Genomic DNA, 15,761 nt, shown 5'->3' with positions numbered 1-15,761 from the left:
TGATTGATCAACTATTATCGATCATTCCAGCGTCCTGGGTTTCTTACTAATTTACCTCGTTTTTGGTGAGTACTGAGGACCTTGCTGTCCTTTCTCTTTCTCATTATTATTAATTGAGCTTTTTAGCCTTATATATGTGTACTTCCACAGCTACTTTCAAAGGTCTTTTATCAAGCCCCCTGCAGTCACACTAGGCAGTGAAGAGACCCTCACTTGGGAGGTGCCCTATCCGGCCCTCTGGGGTTCAGTGGGTATGTAGCAATGATCCTTGATTGATGTTTATTCCATCTGTGTTGGGATCTATTGGTTGGGGGATATTGCTATTGTCTAGTCTCCCTACACTCATATTAGCAACCTGCACAACGCTGTCTCTTACTACCTTGCTATACTAATATGAAATTTTCTTTTTGTAGAATTACAACCTGTTATATCCCCTGAGGAAGCCAATGTATTGGCGAAACTAGTAGGGATTATTTGTTCGATTCTTCCATCCACTGGTTGTAAACATCTGCCTATGCTCCATTTTGTAACATATATTGTGCATGATATGTACCTTGTTTTTAAGTGAACTTTGTAATAAATTGAATAAATTTTAGCACTTGTTTTGTTGTATTTTTGGCACCGTAATAATCCCATTATCTAGTTGCTTGTCTCTATTTATACCTATTGGGATGAGGTGCCTTATCTAATCTGAAACACACATACCACCAACCCCCCTTCTTTACTTCACACATTTATTTATAAAAAAAATTGAAAACCATTTATCATTTTCCTTCCACTTCACAATTATGTGCCACTTTGTGTTGGTCTATCACATAAAATCCCATTTACAGTTTTGGTTGTAACATGACAAAATGTGGAACATTTCAATGGGTGTGAATACTTTCTCAAGCCACTGTACAGTAGAGCATTCCGTGACTTTAAACTGAACTCACCACATTGGACTCTTGAATACCCCTTCAGCTACACATGCCCTGCAAAGAAATACTCATTTTGCCATTGTACAAACTCTAAGCACAACTAAAAGTAGCATATTTTCCAAATGATCCTTCTTCTATCACTGCTGGGGAGATTGAGGTGTTTTCAATCCTGAAACCATATTTTTTCCGACATATGACAAAATTGCGATTCATTTTCACTATCCACTACTAATTTAAAGTACCATCAAACTTCTACTGTAAGCAGGAAATAATCCTTCCCCCTTTCATCAGTCCCATGCTTAACAAGAAGGAAAGAAAACTTAATCTTCTGGGTATTAGGAGATGTGACCTGTACTATGTCCCTTGACCATATTAAACAAATGGCATAAAAACTATTTTACTTTTTCTTTTATCAGGGCAAAAAACAGGTACAGATATACCCATGTTAACTGTTGTGAAGTGGACTAATATAGCTATCTCAGTGTTATACTTCATTTTTACAAAGCTTGTACCGTAGGAATAAAGGGCCCACAAATCCTTGCTTCTAATTCCAACATGGGTAAATCTATCCCCAAATAATTATTTAAACGTCTGTATTCCAGTAAATAGTACTTGTAATTATCTCTTCACTTTGTATTTCTTCATTTCTGCCCCTGTAGGTGGGTGATCTATTTCTGTGTCCTGTCTGGATTACATAGAAACACCATTACAGAGAAGTGTAGTTTCTATATCCTACAATTTAAAAATCATTTCCTCTATCATATGTACCTAAGCTTTTCCCGCTGACCATACACATATATGCCTCACAGAATGGGCCTTTATCCATGGGCCAAATATATGTGTATCTACTTTTGTGCTGAAAGCGCGCTCCCAGCACAGAGATCGGGTTCTCACCGGAAGCTCTGAGACTCCAGATTCCATGTCACCTGAACGCTGCGATAGCCTCTGATTGGCTATCACAGTAAATAGTCACTGTGCAGCCTGATCCTGTGTTTTCTTTCTCTGAATGGAGGGAGAAATACATTATATCCCTCTCTCTCCTTGTAGGGAGAAAAATATAAAGTGTGCAAAAAAAAAAAAGTGTCAGGGTCAAAGGTCGGGGTTAGTATATTTTGGGCAGGATTTTTTAAAAACATTTTTTAAATTAGTATCAGTGTCAGTATGGTTGAGGTAGCATTTTAAAAAAAAAAGGCAAAATACGCACTATTGTTTCTTGGCCGTGCTATGGGTACCAACAACTAACATACACATATGTGGTATCGCTGCGATCATCCGAAGCAGGAAAATTTCTTCCAGGTTGTTCTTTGGTGGTAGGTTATGGTAGTAGCAGGAAATATACAGCTAAACTTAAAAAATATATTTTTTTTTTACTATTTTGGGCCAGTTTTCCTTTGATAATAAAAACAAAAATCAGATATTCGGTATCTTTGATGGTATTTACGGTTTTACAAACATATGTCAAAGTTGCAAAATTGTGTTCGAGCATCAACATTGTTTTTACCCTCAGTCACTAAGGAGTTAAAGACCTCTATTACCCTTTAAAAACAAGAAATGCATTCATCCTAGTCTGAATTTTTAATTGCCCATTGCTTGCCCAACGAATGACTACTGGTTAGTTTTGTAGAAAGCAGAATAAGGCATGATTTTCTAATCTGCTACATTCATAGCCATTTATTGGGGATATCTTGTGTTCATCAAGATTTCTTTTTGGGAAAAAAAAATGCATGTATTCTTACAAGGTATATGTAAATACACAAATCACAAGCAATGACCTACTTTGGTACACTCTAGGAACTACACCTCATACAGCATCTTCTTAAAAGGCAAGTCCATTCAAAAGCTGATATTTTGGCTTCATCTTTATTTCTGGGACTCTGCCTGAGAGACATTGGTGATTAATATCTTATTTGAATTATGGAGTACACATACATAGGAGTGCAACTCTTTTGCACCAGGGCTTGAAGTGATTGCTAAGTACAGGTATGTTGGGATTATCCAAATGATACCTGAAGCCAGTGAGTGACTAAAATACCAGCAATTAAAAAAATTAGGTATAGGTGGACTTGACCTTTAGCCATATTTCCACAACTCATCTAGACAGCTACCTGTAACTAGTCTATATTAGTAGTGTATGAAAACACAAAAACAAGTGGATAACTGGAGCAGACATTGATTGTCTACAGTCATAAAACATATAGAATAAGACCACATTAACGTTACAGCCAATATAAATACATACCAACATTAATCATTCTTCATTCAGCCACTCTTGCAGCCTTAGAGAACCAGTATAACAAGTCAAACACAATTAAAACAACAGCTTTGTTCAGTCTTCATCGTTAAAATGTGTCCTTCCGAGCTGCAAACACCAAGTGGTGCTTATTGCAGTATTTAACAGTCTCATTTGTTGGATTAAAAGGTGTTCACCTTAGATAACCTTATTGACTAGACACAACTTCAGCTCCTTATGCTACCAATTTATCACATACAGAACATTGTATACAAAAAGACTGGTCCTAAATATTAAAAAAGAGTACTCTTTCACAAAATATTCAAACCTGATATTTTGGGTACAATGCCCAGATTATGACACAGTGAAGTAGTAAATATTCCCTTAATTACACTGAGTAAAAGTCTAACTGGATCTATATTTACAGGGGCAAATACATAAGACGGGCTTCAATGAAACTTGTGGGAAAAAATGCAAGTCCCAGGATAAGAGGAAGTAAGGCCAGCACTTGAAGACACAAAGCATGCTGGGGCATGCTTTTACTCTCGATTTCCTTCAACAATCTGCTTTTTTATTATTCAGAACATTTTCCTATGTCCAGAATAGTAACTATTCTTCTTTCCCATGGGTAGAAAATGTTGGGATAATTTATTATGGCTTAATATCAAGAAAGCCAAACAGATACAAAAACATAACGTAAATTATGCACTTAGTGCTTTTGCTCCACACCTTGTAACACGGACACATGGTTTCACCACACTACTCCAAATGAAAAAAAAAAGTAATGTGTACCAAGTCTGTAACAAATCCCCCCCTAACAAACTGAAGCACAGCAGGGGGTGTTCAGGCACAGATGGCTTATAACCGTTGTTTCCTTTTTCCTGGACCCACTTTCATGACATATTGGTAAATAGGCATTTAGCTCCATTACAATAGTGTGCACGTGTTCTTTTCTTTTTCCTTCTCTTTGGACTCTTTTTTCTTTTTTTCACTGCTCCCTGATGGTCGCCCACTGGACAGACTGGCGCTTGCTTGAGGTTGCTGTCCCGGCTGTAATAAGCAAACAGATACAAATTATTTACAGTTAAAAGCTCTCTCTTGGGCCTCTAAAACCACCAGGAACTACTGGATATTTTTTTATGCATAATATAGAAAACACTGGAAAACTTGCCAATATATTCCAAATACAGTAAAACCTTGGTTTGAGAGCGTTTTGCAAGACAAGCAACATTTTTTTACAAACTTTGACTTGATATACAAGCGATGTCTTGATACACAAGTAGCGTCATGTCACAACTGAGTATAAAAAAAGAAGAGAGGCACCTGTAAGTGTAGCAATATGGTTACATTTAATGAAGGTACAACATTTAGCAACTCACAAGGTTGATGAATAAAATAGGCACATCTAAGCATGCAGGCATCCGGGGTAAAGCTGTCCACATAGACCATCTTCCTCACCGCCATTAACGTCACTTCCATGCTGCGCTTCACAAGCGCTTCCAGCCTCGCTTTCAGATCGCTTGACTGCAGGGTAGTCTTCCCAGGCACAATTGCAGACTGACAGCGGTGAAAGCCGTTGGTGCAGGGGATGGTCGATGTGGACCGCTTTACCCCGGATGCCTGCATACTTAGATTTGCCTTTTTTAATCATCAACCATGTGAGTTGCTAAATGTTGTACCTTCATTAAATGTAACCATATTGCTAAACTTGCAGGCACCTCTCTTCTCTTTTATACTCTCTAGCTCCTGCTGGATTTTGCTTCTAATCCCCTTGTGGAGGCTTCCATTTTTGGATGGACATTTTATGGTTACACAACCTATCACATTGCTATACTCTTTTTATATGTGCTATAAACTAAAGGACTTGTGAATAAATGATTGTGGAATGAATCATTTGAGTTTCCATTATTTCTTATGGGGAAATGCGCTTTGATATACAAGCACTTTGGGTTACAAGCATGTTTCCGGAACTAATTATGCTGGCAATCCAAGGTTTTACTGTGCATGCCTCGCAGTTACACAACTGTGCAAAATTTTAGACAGGTGTGAAAAAATGCTGTAAATTAAGACTGCTTTCAGAAATAGTGTGTTTTTAACAATTAACAAAAGATTGTAGGTAGGTTGTTTCAAACATCTTGGGGAACGAATCACAGATTCTTTGTGGATGTAGGCTGCCTCAAATCCTTCTGTCTCGTCATGAAATCCCAGACAGACTCCATGATGTTGAGATCGTGGCTCTGTGGGGGCCAGACCATCACTTTCAGGACTCCTTGTTCTTTGTAACACTAAAGATAGTTCTTAATGACATTGGCTGTATGTTTGGGGTCATTGTCTTGCTGCAGAATAAATTTGGGGCCAATCACACGCCTCCCTGATGGTATGGCATGATGGATAAGTATCTGCCTGTATGCGTCAGCATTGAGGACACCACTGATCCTGACCAAATCAACTCCATCTGCAGAAATGCAGCCCCAAACTTGAAAGGAATTTCCACCATGCTTCACTGTTGCCTGCAAACACTTATTATTAAAAGAAAAAGGAAACTGCGCTAGTATGTACTAAAAGCCCTAAACAATATGATCAAAGCAGCAATTCTGTGTGCAACACAAACGTCAACAGTACATATAATGGCTGCTACACAGGTGCCTTATCCCATCGTTCACCTACCGAGTGATACCGGATGTGCATGGCGCAGCCGTGAGACAAGGAGAAAGCTCCAGGCTGGGTGATAAGCCACAGGCGGTACCCGACCTCCTATAATAAGGGGTCCACAGGAGCTGATAAACAGTTTCTTGCTGGTGATGGATTCACTGCGGGTTTGGTGTTGGAAGATGGACTTGTTTCCTAAACAGATCAGCTTTACAAATCACCTGTTTATGGACAATTTGCACATAATTTAAATTGCTTTAAGAATCTATGCATTGTGGCAATTCATTCATTTTTATTGCATATTGTTTTGATTTATCATGTATGAATTTTTCACCAAATAGCGCAATTCTTATTATTTATATAAACACTCATTATTGTACGGCTCTCCAACCCTTCGATGAGCAAACTGTCTTTTGCTATAGCCAAATATTTTGACTCATCAGTCCAGAGCACTGGGTCATTTTTCTGCACCCCGGTGTCTAAGTTTCTGTGCATAGTTGAGTCGTTTCGCCTTGTTTCCAACATCAGAGGTATGGGTTTTTGGTCACAATTCTTGCCATGAAGACCAATTCTGGCAAGACTTCGCCAGACAGTAGATGGGTGTACCTGGTTCCGACTGGTTTCCACCAGCTCTGTGCTGATGGCACTGCTGGACAACATCCAATGTTGAAGGGAAGTAAGCATGATATGTCTTTCATCTGCTTCATTAGGTTTCCTTGGCCAACCACTGTGTCTACGGTCCCCAATGTTGCTGGTTTCTTTGTGTTTCTTCAAAAGAACTTGAATAGCACATCTTGAAACCCCAGACTGCTTTGAAATCTTTGCCTAGGAGAGACCCTGCTGATGCAGTATAACTACCTTGTGTCTTGTTGCTGTGCTCAGTCTTTTTAAAGCATTTTTACTTTACAGCATTTATTCACATCTGCCTTAAACTTTTGCACAGTACTGTAAATGTACACGGCCATCTGCCCTGGGTCAAGTGACAATGCCGCCTGATAGCAGCTCATCCAGTGAGGTATATTCACCAATCCAGGTTTCCTTGTCACCTCCCTACTGCAGCTGTGATGTTGAAGCTTACCTGGGTGTATGGTGTCACTAGACCCCTCCCCCCCATTCCTGGCGACTGAACACTTAAGAACAGTAACATGCTCCACCATATCTGGCAGCCTTTTTCAATTAGAGCAATGGAGCAAGGAGGTGGGCTATCAAGCGGCACCTCTGTCACTTTGCTTATTCAGTGTCTCTTTAAGCTTATTAGTATAAGGATTCAAAGTAAAGTATTTCATTAAATCCAAAATGTGTTTCTAAAATGATCGTGGCGAATAATTAATGGGATTTGCTGACCGTCCTATAGCAATTTTACTGCTACAGGGCGGCAGCTGTGTGCAGGATCAAGTATATACGTGATTCTGCACTTCTTACGGCAGGGGGTGTGTGCGTGCCGCTGGTAGGCCGCTTCTGCTGTGATAATTCACAGCAGAAACTGATCTGCGGGTCCCGGGGACTCAATGTCTTCTGGGAACCCGCCGATCTTTGGTAAAACACAGAGAACTGAGATATGCGTATGCAGGGCCGGACTTATCATTGGGCTTGACTGGGCTCAAGCCCATGGGCCCCGCCTAATAGGGGGCCCCACGGGCAGGGCCGGATCCACGGCAAACTCCTGCCTGCTAGCCAGCCCGTTTCGCCGGCACCACTGCTTATTATTTAATAGGGACCGATCGAGCTTATGTACGCTCACTTCCTGGTAGTGGTGGAATGCAAGTTAGGGCCTCCCATGTCTTGCATCATTTCCGGCTGATTACATCACGTCCGCCCTATCGTGCGTTCCACCGCTACCTGGAAGTGAGAGTACACAAGCCTGATCTGTCCCCGTGAAATAAGCAGTGGTGCCGACAAAACGGGCTGGCTAGCAGGCGGGAGTTGGCCACCCCCCCTGAATGTTAGAAATCATGGGGCCCACGTACATCCTATCTGACGGGGCCCCCTTCGACCCGGTGGCAGGCGACATGGCAAGTGACACCCTGCATCCGCTGGCAAGTGACACCCTGCATCCGCTGGCAAGTGACACCCTGCATAAGCTGATAAGTGACGTGGCAAGTGACACCCTGCATCCGCTGGCAAGTGACACCCTGCATCCGCTGACAAGTGACGTGACAAGTGACACCCTGCATCCGCTGACAAGTGACGTTGGCAAGTGACACCCTGCATCCGCTGACAAGTGACGTGGCAAGTGACACCCTGCATCCGCTGACAAGTGACATGGCAAGTGACAATCTGCATCTGAAGGCAGGTGACATTGGCAGGTGACACGCTCAGGCTCCGACTGATTCTGCATACATCCTATCTGACGGGGCCCCCTTCGACCCGGTGGCAGGCGACATGACAAGTGACACCCTGCATCCGCTGGCAAGCGACACCCTGCATCCGCTGGCAAGTGACACCCTGCATAAGCTGATAAGTGACGTGGCAAGTGACACCCTGCATCCGCTGGCAAGTGACACCCTGCATCCGCTGACAAGTGACGTGACAAGTGACACCCTGCATCCGCTGACAAGTGACGTTGGCAAGTGACACCCTGCATCCGCTGACAAGTGACGTGGCAAGTGACACCCTGCATCCGCTGACAAGTGACATGGCAAGTGACAATCTGCATCTGAAGGCAGGTGACATTGGCAGGTGACACGCTCAGGCTCCGACTGATTCTGCATACATCCTATCTGACGGGGCCCCCTTCGACCCGGTGGCAGGCGACATGACAAGTGACACCCTGCATCCGCTGGCAAGCGACACCCTGCATCCGCTGGCAAGTGACACCCTGCATAAGCTGATAAGTGACGTGGCAAGTGACACCCTGCATCCGCTGGCAAGTGACACCCTGCATCCGCTGACAAGTGACGTGACAAGTGACACCCTGCATCCGCTGACAAGTGACGTTGGCAAGTGACACCCTGCATCCGCTGACAAGTGACGTGGCAAGTGACACCCTGCATCCGCTGACAAGTGACATGGCAAGTGACAATCTGCATCTGAAGGCAGGTGACATTGGCAGGTGACACGCTCAGGCTCCGACTGATTCTGCATATGGTGAGTTGAACTATCTTATTTTATATAACAATGTAATAATAGAAATATTGCACTTCAATCATTTTTCTTGCGATACAGCACTGCGTCGATTTAACTGACAATTGCGCAGTTGTGTGATGCTGTACCCAAACACTCGGCTACTCTCGGCTCTGCTCGGGACTGCGAGAGGACCCGAGAGCCGCCGAGATACAGAGGACTCTGTATCTTTGCCGCGCCATTTTTAAACTTCAAGACTGCAATGACAACGCTGCAAATGACAATCCTGCAAATAACACTGGGGCAAGGCTGCAAATGACACTGGGGCAAGGCTGCAAATGACAAGGCTACACTGACAAGGCTGCAATGACACTGGACAAGGCTACAGATGGATGGACAAGGCTGCAGATGGACGCTGTGCAAGGCTGCATTGATGGGCATTTAAATGTAAGTTTTTCTTAAACTTCCCTCCTAAAAGTTTTTTCCTTGAAATTCCCTCCTAAACTTGGGGTGCGTGTTATACGCCGATAAATACGGTAATGTATAGAAGGTAGGGCCCGAAAGTGACTCAAGCCCAGGGGCCCCCACCACCCTAAGTCCTGCCCTGTGCGTATGTAAATAAGGCTTCTCAGTTCTGACGGGTGAAGGGATGATCCTGTGTCTCCGCAAAGCAGAGACTAGAATCGATCTCTTTCCCCAGTGAGAGCAGCACACTGTATACAAAAAGACTTGCTAGGCACACAGTTAACTCTTTGATCACCCTAGATGTTTACCCCCTTCCCGGCCAGTGTCAGTACAGTGACAATGTATATTTTTAACATTGATCACTGTATTAGTGTCACTGGTTCCTGCAAAGTGTCAGTGTCTGAGAGTCCGCCGCAATATCGCAGTCTCGCTATAAGTCACTGATCGCTGCCATTACTAGTATAAAATAAATGAATAAAAATTCCATAAATTTATCTCATAGTTTGTAGACGCTATAACTTTTGTGTAAACAAATCGATATCCACTTAGAGATTTTTTTTTTATACCAAAAACGTAGTAGAATACATATTGACCTAAGTTGATGAAGAAATTAGATTTTTTTATTTTTTTTATTGGCTGTATTTTATAGCAGAATGTAAAAAATATAGGTTTTTTTTTCAAAACTGTTGGTCTTTTTTTTGATTATAGCGCAAAAAATAAAAAACTGCACAGGTGATCAAATACCACCAAAAGACAGCTCTATTTGTGGGAAAAATAAAGAACACAAATTTTATTTGGGTACAGTGTCGCATGACAGTGCAATTGTCAGTTAAAGTAACAGTGCTGTATCGCAAAAAAATGTCCTGGTCATGAAGGGGGGGGGGGGGCAAATCTTCCAGAGGTTAAGTGGTTAATCATATTGTGTTTGTAGTAATTTAATTATAATACAGATCTAGATATGAGATAGGAACTTAAGGCTACTCATTTTTCAACTGTTTAATTTCCTTGACAACAATCACAAAATTTGGTTGCTATGAGAAACTTAGAAGAAGGCCACTGCTGAATCAAGGTGGTTCATGATGGTCTCTTTCCCCAACACATTTATAAGGACATGTGCATACAAAACATTCAAATATATTTGGAAATGTCAAACAGCAATATTTTGGGCTGTTAGGTCTCATGAACATTTTCAGGCATCTGACATTTCTGTGCCTGGGAGAGACAGCTGTAGCATACAGTCACCCATAGTAATAAATGGCTGTACATTAGCTGTATGTGGGTATATGCCGTGCTTGTGTAAGGGCCAGTTCACACCAGATACAGTTCCGTGAGCTTTTTTTCTGCACTATAAATGCATGCACAATGTTTTCCATGTATTCCAATGACTCTAGTTCACACCAGTGCAGTCAGGTTCCAGTGCAGAAAAAAGTAGCCCTACCATGTTTCCCCAAAAATAAGCCCTACCCTGAAAATAAGACCTAGAAGGACTTTAACTAGGGCTTATTTGGGGGGTAGGGCTCATATTGCAACCATCACCGACAATCACGCTAGGTCTTATTTTCGGGGAAACAGGGTAGCACTACAATCATGCAAACGTAAATTCGCCATGGCGAAGTGAGCCAGAAATGGGAGCAGGTACTGAATAAAACCAGGTACCGGCTCCCAGCTCCCCCTCCCCCTCAAAAGGTGCCAAATGAGGCTGCAGAGGGGGAGGAGGCAGACAAAAGCGGAGCTTCCACTTTGGGGTGGAGCTCCGCTTTAACATCACAGTTCCTATGGTATTTTCTAAATTTCTAACCTAACATAGAAAAAGCAGACTAAAAAACAAGCTGACAAGCAGTGAGTACTAATGTTGCTGTACTGCTATAAAAAGTGCTATCTGGCGACAGATACAATTTTATTTAAATATGGAAAGAAAAAGGGTAAATATACATTTGTACATTTATGATAATCTAAGACTGGATATTTAGAGTCTTATAGAAAGATGATCTTGCACACCAAGAGTTGCTCTTAAAAAAATCTTCATCTTTATTCAGAAACCACAGTCCACAACCAGAGATAAAATCAGTTGACGTGTTTCAGCCTATGAGGCCTTAGTCATAACTGTTTTGACTAAGGCCTCATAGGCTGAAACGCATCAACTGATTTTATCTGTAGTTGTGGACTGTGGTTTCTGAATAAAGATGAAGATTTTTTAGGAGCAACTCTTGGCGTGCGGATCATCTTTCTATTAATGTACTCAGTGAAACAGCTCTGGATCGGGCACCCAGGAGCTCTTTTCATCGGTATGTTGTATGGGTATCTGCACTGTTGCTTCTGTTTATATTTTGATTCTTGCCCTTGTCACACATGAATACTTGTATACAGAACATGCCTGTTAAAAGAAGACCGTATATTCCTGGCTTTCCAGAGGACAGTTTCTTAAAAAGCCACTGCTTTCACTGCTCTTCTAGCCGCTGCAAGTATTCACACACTTCCAGGTATGTTAAGAACTGCACCCCCCCCCCTCCTTTGTGTGTGCATCTGAGCACTATTGCTGTTTTTTTGGTATTAAAGTGTTCACATTAAAGATTAGGGCAGTGATGGCGAACCTCGGCACCCCAGATGTTTTGGAACTACATTTCCCATGATGCTCATGCACTCTGCAGTGTAGGTGAGCATAATGGGAAATGTAGTTCCAAAACATCTGGGGTGCCAAGGTTCGCCATCACTGGATTAGGGGATGCAGCCAAATGGACTTTTTTTTTTTTTTTTACACGATTTGACTTATTACCAAGCATCTCAGCTGTCAAAAATACCCATATGCACTTTAAATGATGTGCCCTCTCTTTGATGACCGTTGAAGCCTCAGCTTGTAACGATAGATCTATAGATTTCCTGATGTGGCCCCCATGAAAATGAGATCCTACTACCCATATTTATAGACAACCCTTAATTTCCTGCTTGGCTTCAACCTAGTATTTTCAGATGGTAGAACAACTAGGACTTCCACAACTGAAGATTTTATTTCACAACTGGTAAATAAAACACACATTTTTTAAGTTGCAACTCCAATTACCAACTACTTTACATTCAGACAAATGACTAATTTTCTGGCAAATATACTGTAATTAGAGCAACAAAGAACCTCCAGATCTTACCCCATGTGGAACCATCTGTAAATCATCAGGTTCATCAGCGGAACAGAAACTAGCCCACATGGCCCAATGGAATAAAAAAGGTCTCAATGAAACTGTACAACTCCTAGATTGGTAGAGGATTTTGTCTCACGTTCCCCAAAATTCGATCAACACTTCTTTGAGATTAGCTAATTAATTGGCTTTCTAAAAACGGTACATGATTCCAACCGGAACCTCTACATACTGTATATTCCATAGCTTTCCCCCAAAAAAAAAAAAAAAAAAAAAAAAAAAAAGGAATTACCTGCTTTTCTTGCTGCTCCCAGTGGTTTCTCCCACTGGCTTGCACCTCACTAAAGTACATGTGAGCTAGCAGAAGAAACAGCAGGGGGTGACAGCTGCTATTTGACCCATCCAGCTGAAATACTTGCAGAAGACAGTAAACAGTGAAGCTGCGCCTTTTCAAGAAAAAGGCCAATGGAAAGGAAAGTACTGTATGTGTGGTGTTCTTTCAATAGGATGTTGTACATACAAATGACCCTGTGCTGACTGGGTCACTAAGTAACTGTCTAGTGTGAACATGCTTAGCAAAAGTTAACTAAAGATATTTATTTTTAGTTTTTAACCACTTCAATACCAGGCACTCAGACACCTTCCCGCCCAGGCCAATTTTCAGCTTTCAGCGCTGTCGCAATTTGAATGACAATTGCGCGGTCATGCAACACTGTACCCAAACAAATTTTTTATCATTTTGTTCCCACAAATAGAGCTTTCTTTTGGTGGTATTTGATCACCTCTGCGTTTTTTATTTTTTGCGCAACAAATAAAAAAAATGTCTTTGTTTCTGTTAAAATTTTTTGTAAATAAGTAAGTTTTCTTCTTCAATGTCGGGCACTGATATGGCTGCACTGATGGGCAATGATACGACGGCACTGATGGGCACCGATGAGGTGGCACAAATGAGGTGGCACTGATGATGGGCACTAATAGGTGACACTGATGTGCACTGATGGACACTGATAGGTGGCACTGGTATGCAGCACTGATGGGCACTCATAGGTAGCTGATGGGCACTCGTAGGTGGCATTGATGGGTACTTATGGGTGGCACTAATGGGTACTTATGGGTGGCACTGATAGGTGGCACGGATGGGCACCGATAGGTGGCACTGTTGACACTGATGGGTGGCACTGATCACATTGATGGGTGGCATTGCTGGGCATCCCTGATTTAAAATGGTGCCAGTCAGTGCCCATTTGTGGGCACTGATTGGCACAGATTGGGCACATGTGGATGGCCATGGGGTACATACCTGGCCATCCACATGTTGCCTGGTTCCCTGGTGGTCCTGGCGGCTTCCCTGGTGGTACAGTGCGGGCATCCAAGGGGGTGCTGCGCTGATAAACAATCAGCGGAGACCCCCCCTGCCAGGAGAGCTGCCAATCGGCTCTCCTCTACTCGCGTCTGTCAGACGCGAGTGAGGAAAAGCCGATCAACGGCTCTTCCTATTGACATCGTGATCAGCCGTGATTGGACACGGCTGATCACGTGGTAAAGAGCCTCCGCCGGAGGCTCTTTATCAAGATCGGTGGAGTGGTGTGTCAGATTGACACACCGCTCCACCAATCGCCGCGATGCATGCCCCCATGGGCACGCGGCGGCATGTTATCCTGCTGGACGTCATATGACGCCCAGTCAGGATAACTGAACCACCGCCCGGCCGTCATCTGCTATGGGCCGGGCAGGAAGTGGTTAATAGAGTGGGGCAAAAAACTCTTTAAGATCTTTATTGCTGTCTTTAATCATACCAGGGAGCTTTTCGCTCATTGTTTGTTTTTGGCGACAACCCTGTGACACTACAAGAAAAAGATGAAATAGCGACCAATACAGGAAGGTACATGAATATAAACCTGACTGGGGTTCTAACTTTTATTTACAGTACTATGTGTCTGCCTGTTGCTGTCTTAGTCTGCATTCAGTAGTTTTCCCATCGCCTCTTTACCCTCGGACTCCCTGTCACTAGGGCGGGATGTGAGAAAATATCTAACCAATGCAGACACACACATGCAATAGAATTCTAAAAGAGGTTCTAATCCCCTCCCCCCTTTCTCCATACAAGACTAAAATCAAAGTTTTGGCTATAGTTCAGCTTTAAAAAAGAAATCCAAAAAGTATACTTTTTCAGAAATGTGTTTGTATGTGCGGTATTCAGGTCATTTTGTTTATACAATGAGATGTAATTACAGCTAGAAACAGACAAGTGATGGCAGAAAAAAAAAACAAGTGGTCCATCGAGTCTGCCCATTTTTTTTAAAATTTATATGTGTTTTTGTATTTTGTTTTTTTTGGTAACTTTTTTGTCCAAATATAGATCTAGGTTTGCCACAAGCAGGTTTGAAACCACTTAATGTTGACTGACTCACTACCTCTGTTGGAAGTTTATTCCAAGCACCAACTACCCTTTCAGTAAAAAAAAAAAATGCTTTCCAAGATAAGTTTTGAACTTTCCTCCTGTGAGTTTGGGGTCATGTCCCCGTGTTCTTGATTTTGGTTGCATATTGAAGATCATGCACCCCTGAACCTTATCCACCTTTTTGATGCATGTTTCCCTTTCCCTTCTTTCCTCCAGACTGTACATATTAAATTCCTGATGTCTCTCCTGATATGTCTTATCCCCCACACCTTTCACCATCTTTTTACCCTTCTCTGAACTAGTTCTAGCTTATCAATACCATTTTGTAAGTGAGGTCTCCAGAACGGGTCATGGTATTCTAAATGAGGTCTCACTGGTGAGTCCTCTAGTGATGCAAAAGGTACCCCCAAATCTTTTTTTGTCTGTAGTGCTGGCCAAACTGTACCCCACTGATGTACTTCAGGGATACTTTTTCCCTAGGTGCATTTTTTTACATTTAGAAACATTAAACTGCAGTTTTGACCAATCTTCCAGCAATGCCAAATCATGTCCCATGTTACAGACACCTCCAGGGATATCAACCCTATTACACACCTTTGTGTCATCAGCAAAAAGACATACCTTATTCCAACAACCCTTTAGTTATATCACTTGCATATAAGTTAAATAGAACAGGACCTAGTACAGAGCCTTGTGGTACACCACTAGTGACTGGTCTCTGTTCCGGATGAACCCCATTTACAACCACACTCTGGTATATATACTTTAGCCAATTTCATATCCACTGAACCACCCAAAGGTTAGGTCCTAGCTTTTACAACTTTTGCATTAGATCATTATTATTATATAGGATTTATATAGCGCCAACAGTTTACAGCGCTTTACAATGTAGATCACTATGT

The 15,761-nt window shown here is 42.3% G+C and overlaps 1 protein-coding gene across 1 annotated transcript in view; it reads right to left on the bottom strand.

The window, feature by feature from the left end:
* Positions 1-2,576: 2,576 nt before the first annotated feature.
* Positions 2,577-15,761, bottom strand: part of MINDY2 (MINDY lysine 48 deubiquitinase 2) — a 218,933-nt gene continuing 205,748 nt past the window's right edge. Inside the window, exon 9 of the mRNA XM_073618817.1 lies at positions 2,577-4,200. Within this exon, the coding sequence (XP_073474918.1) occupies positions 4,078-4,200 (123 nt within the window). The 3' untranslated portion in view covers positions 2,577-4,077. The remainder of the gene's footprint in view (positions 4,201-15,761) is intronic.

Source organism: Aquarana catesbeiana, linkage group LG03 (assembly GCF_042186555.1).
Source record: "Aquarana catesbeiana isolate 2022-GZ linkage group LG03, ASM4218655v1, whole genome shotgun sequence".
NCBI classification, from domain to species: Eukaryota; Metazoa; Chordata; class Amphibia; order Anura; family Ranidae; genus Aquarana; species Aquarana catesbeiana.
This window is presented reverse-complemented; position numbering and strand designations above follow the sequence as displayed.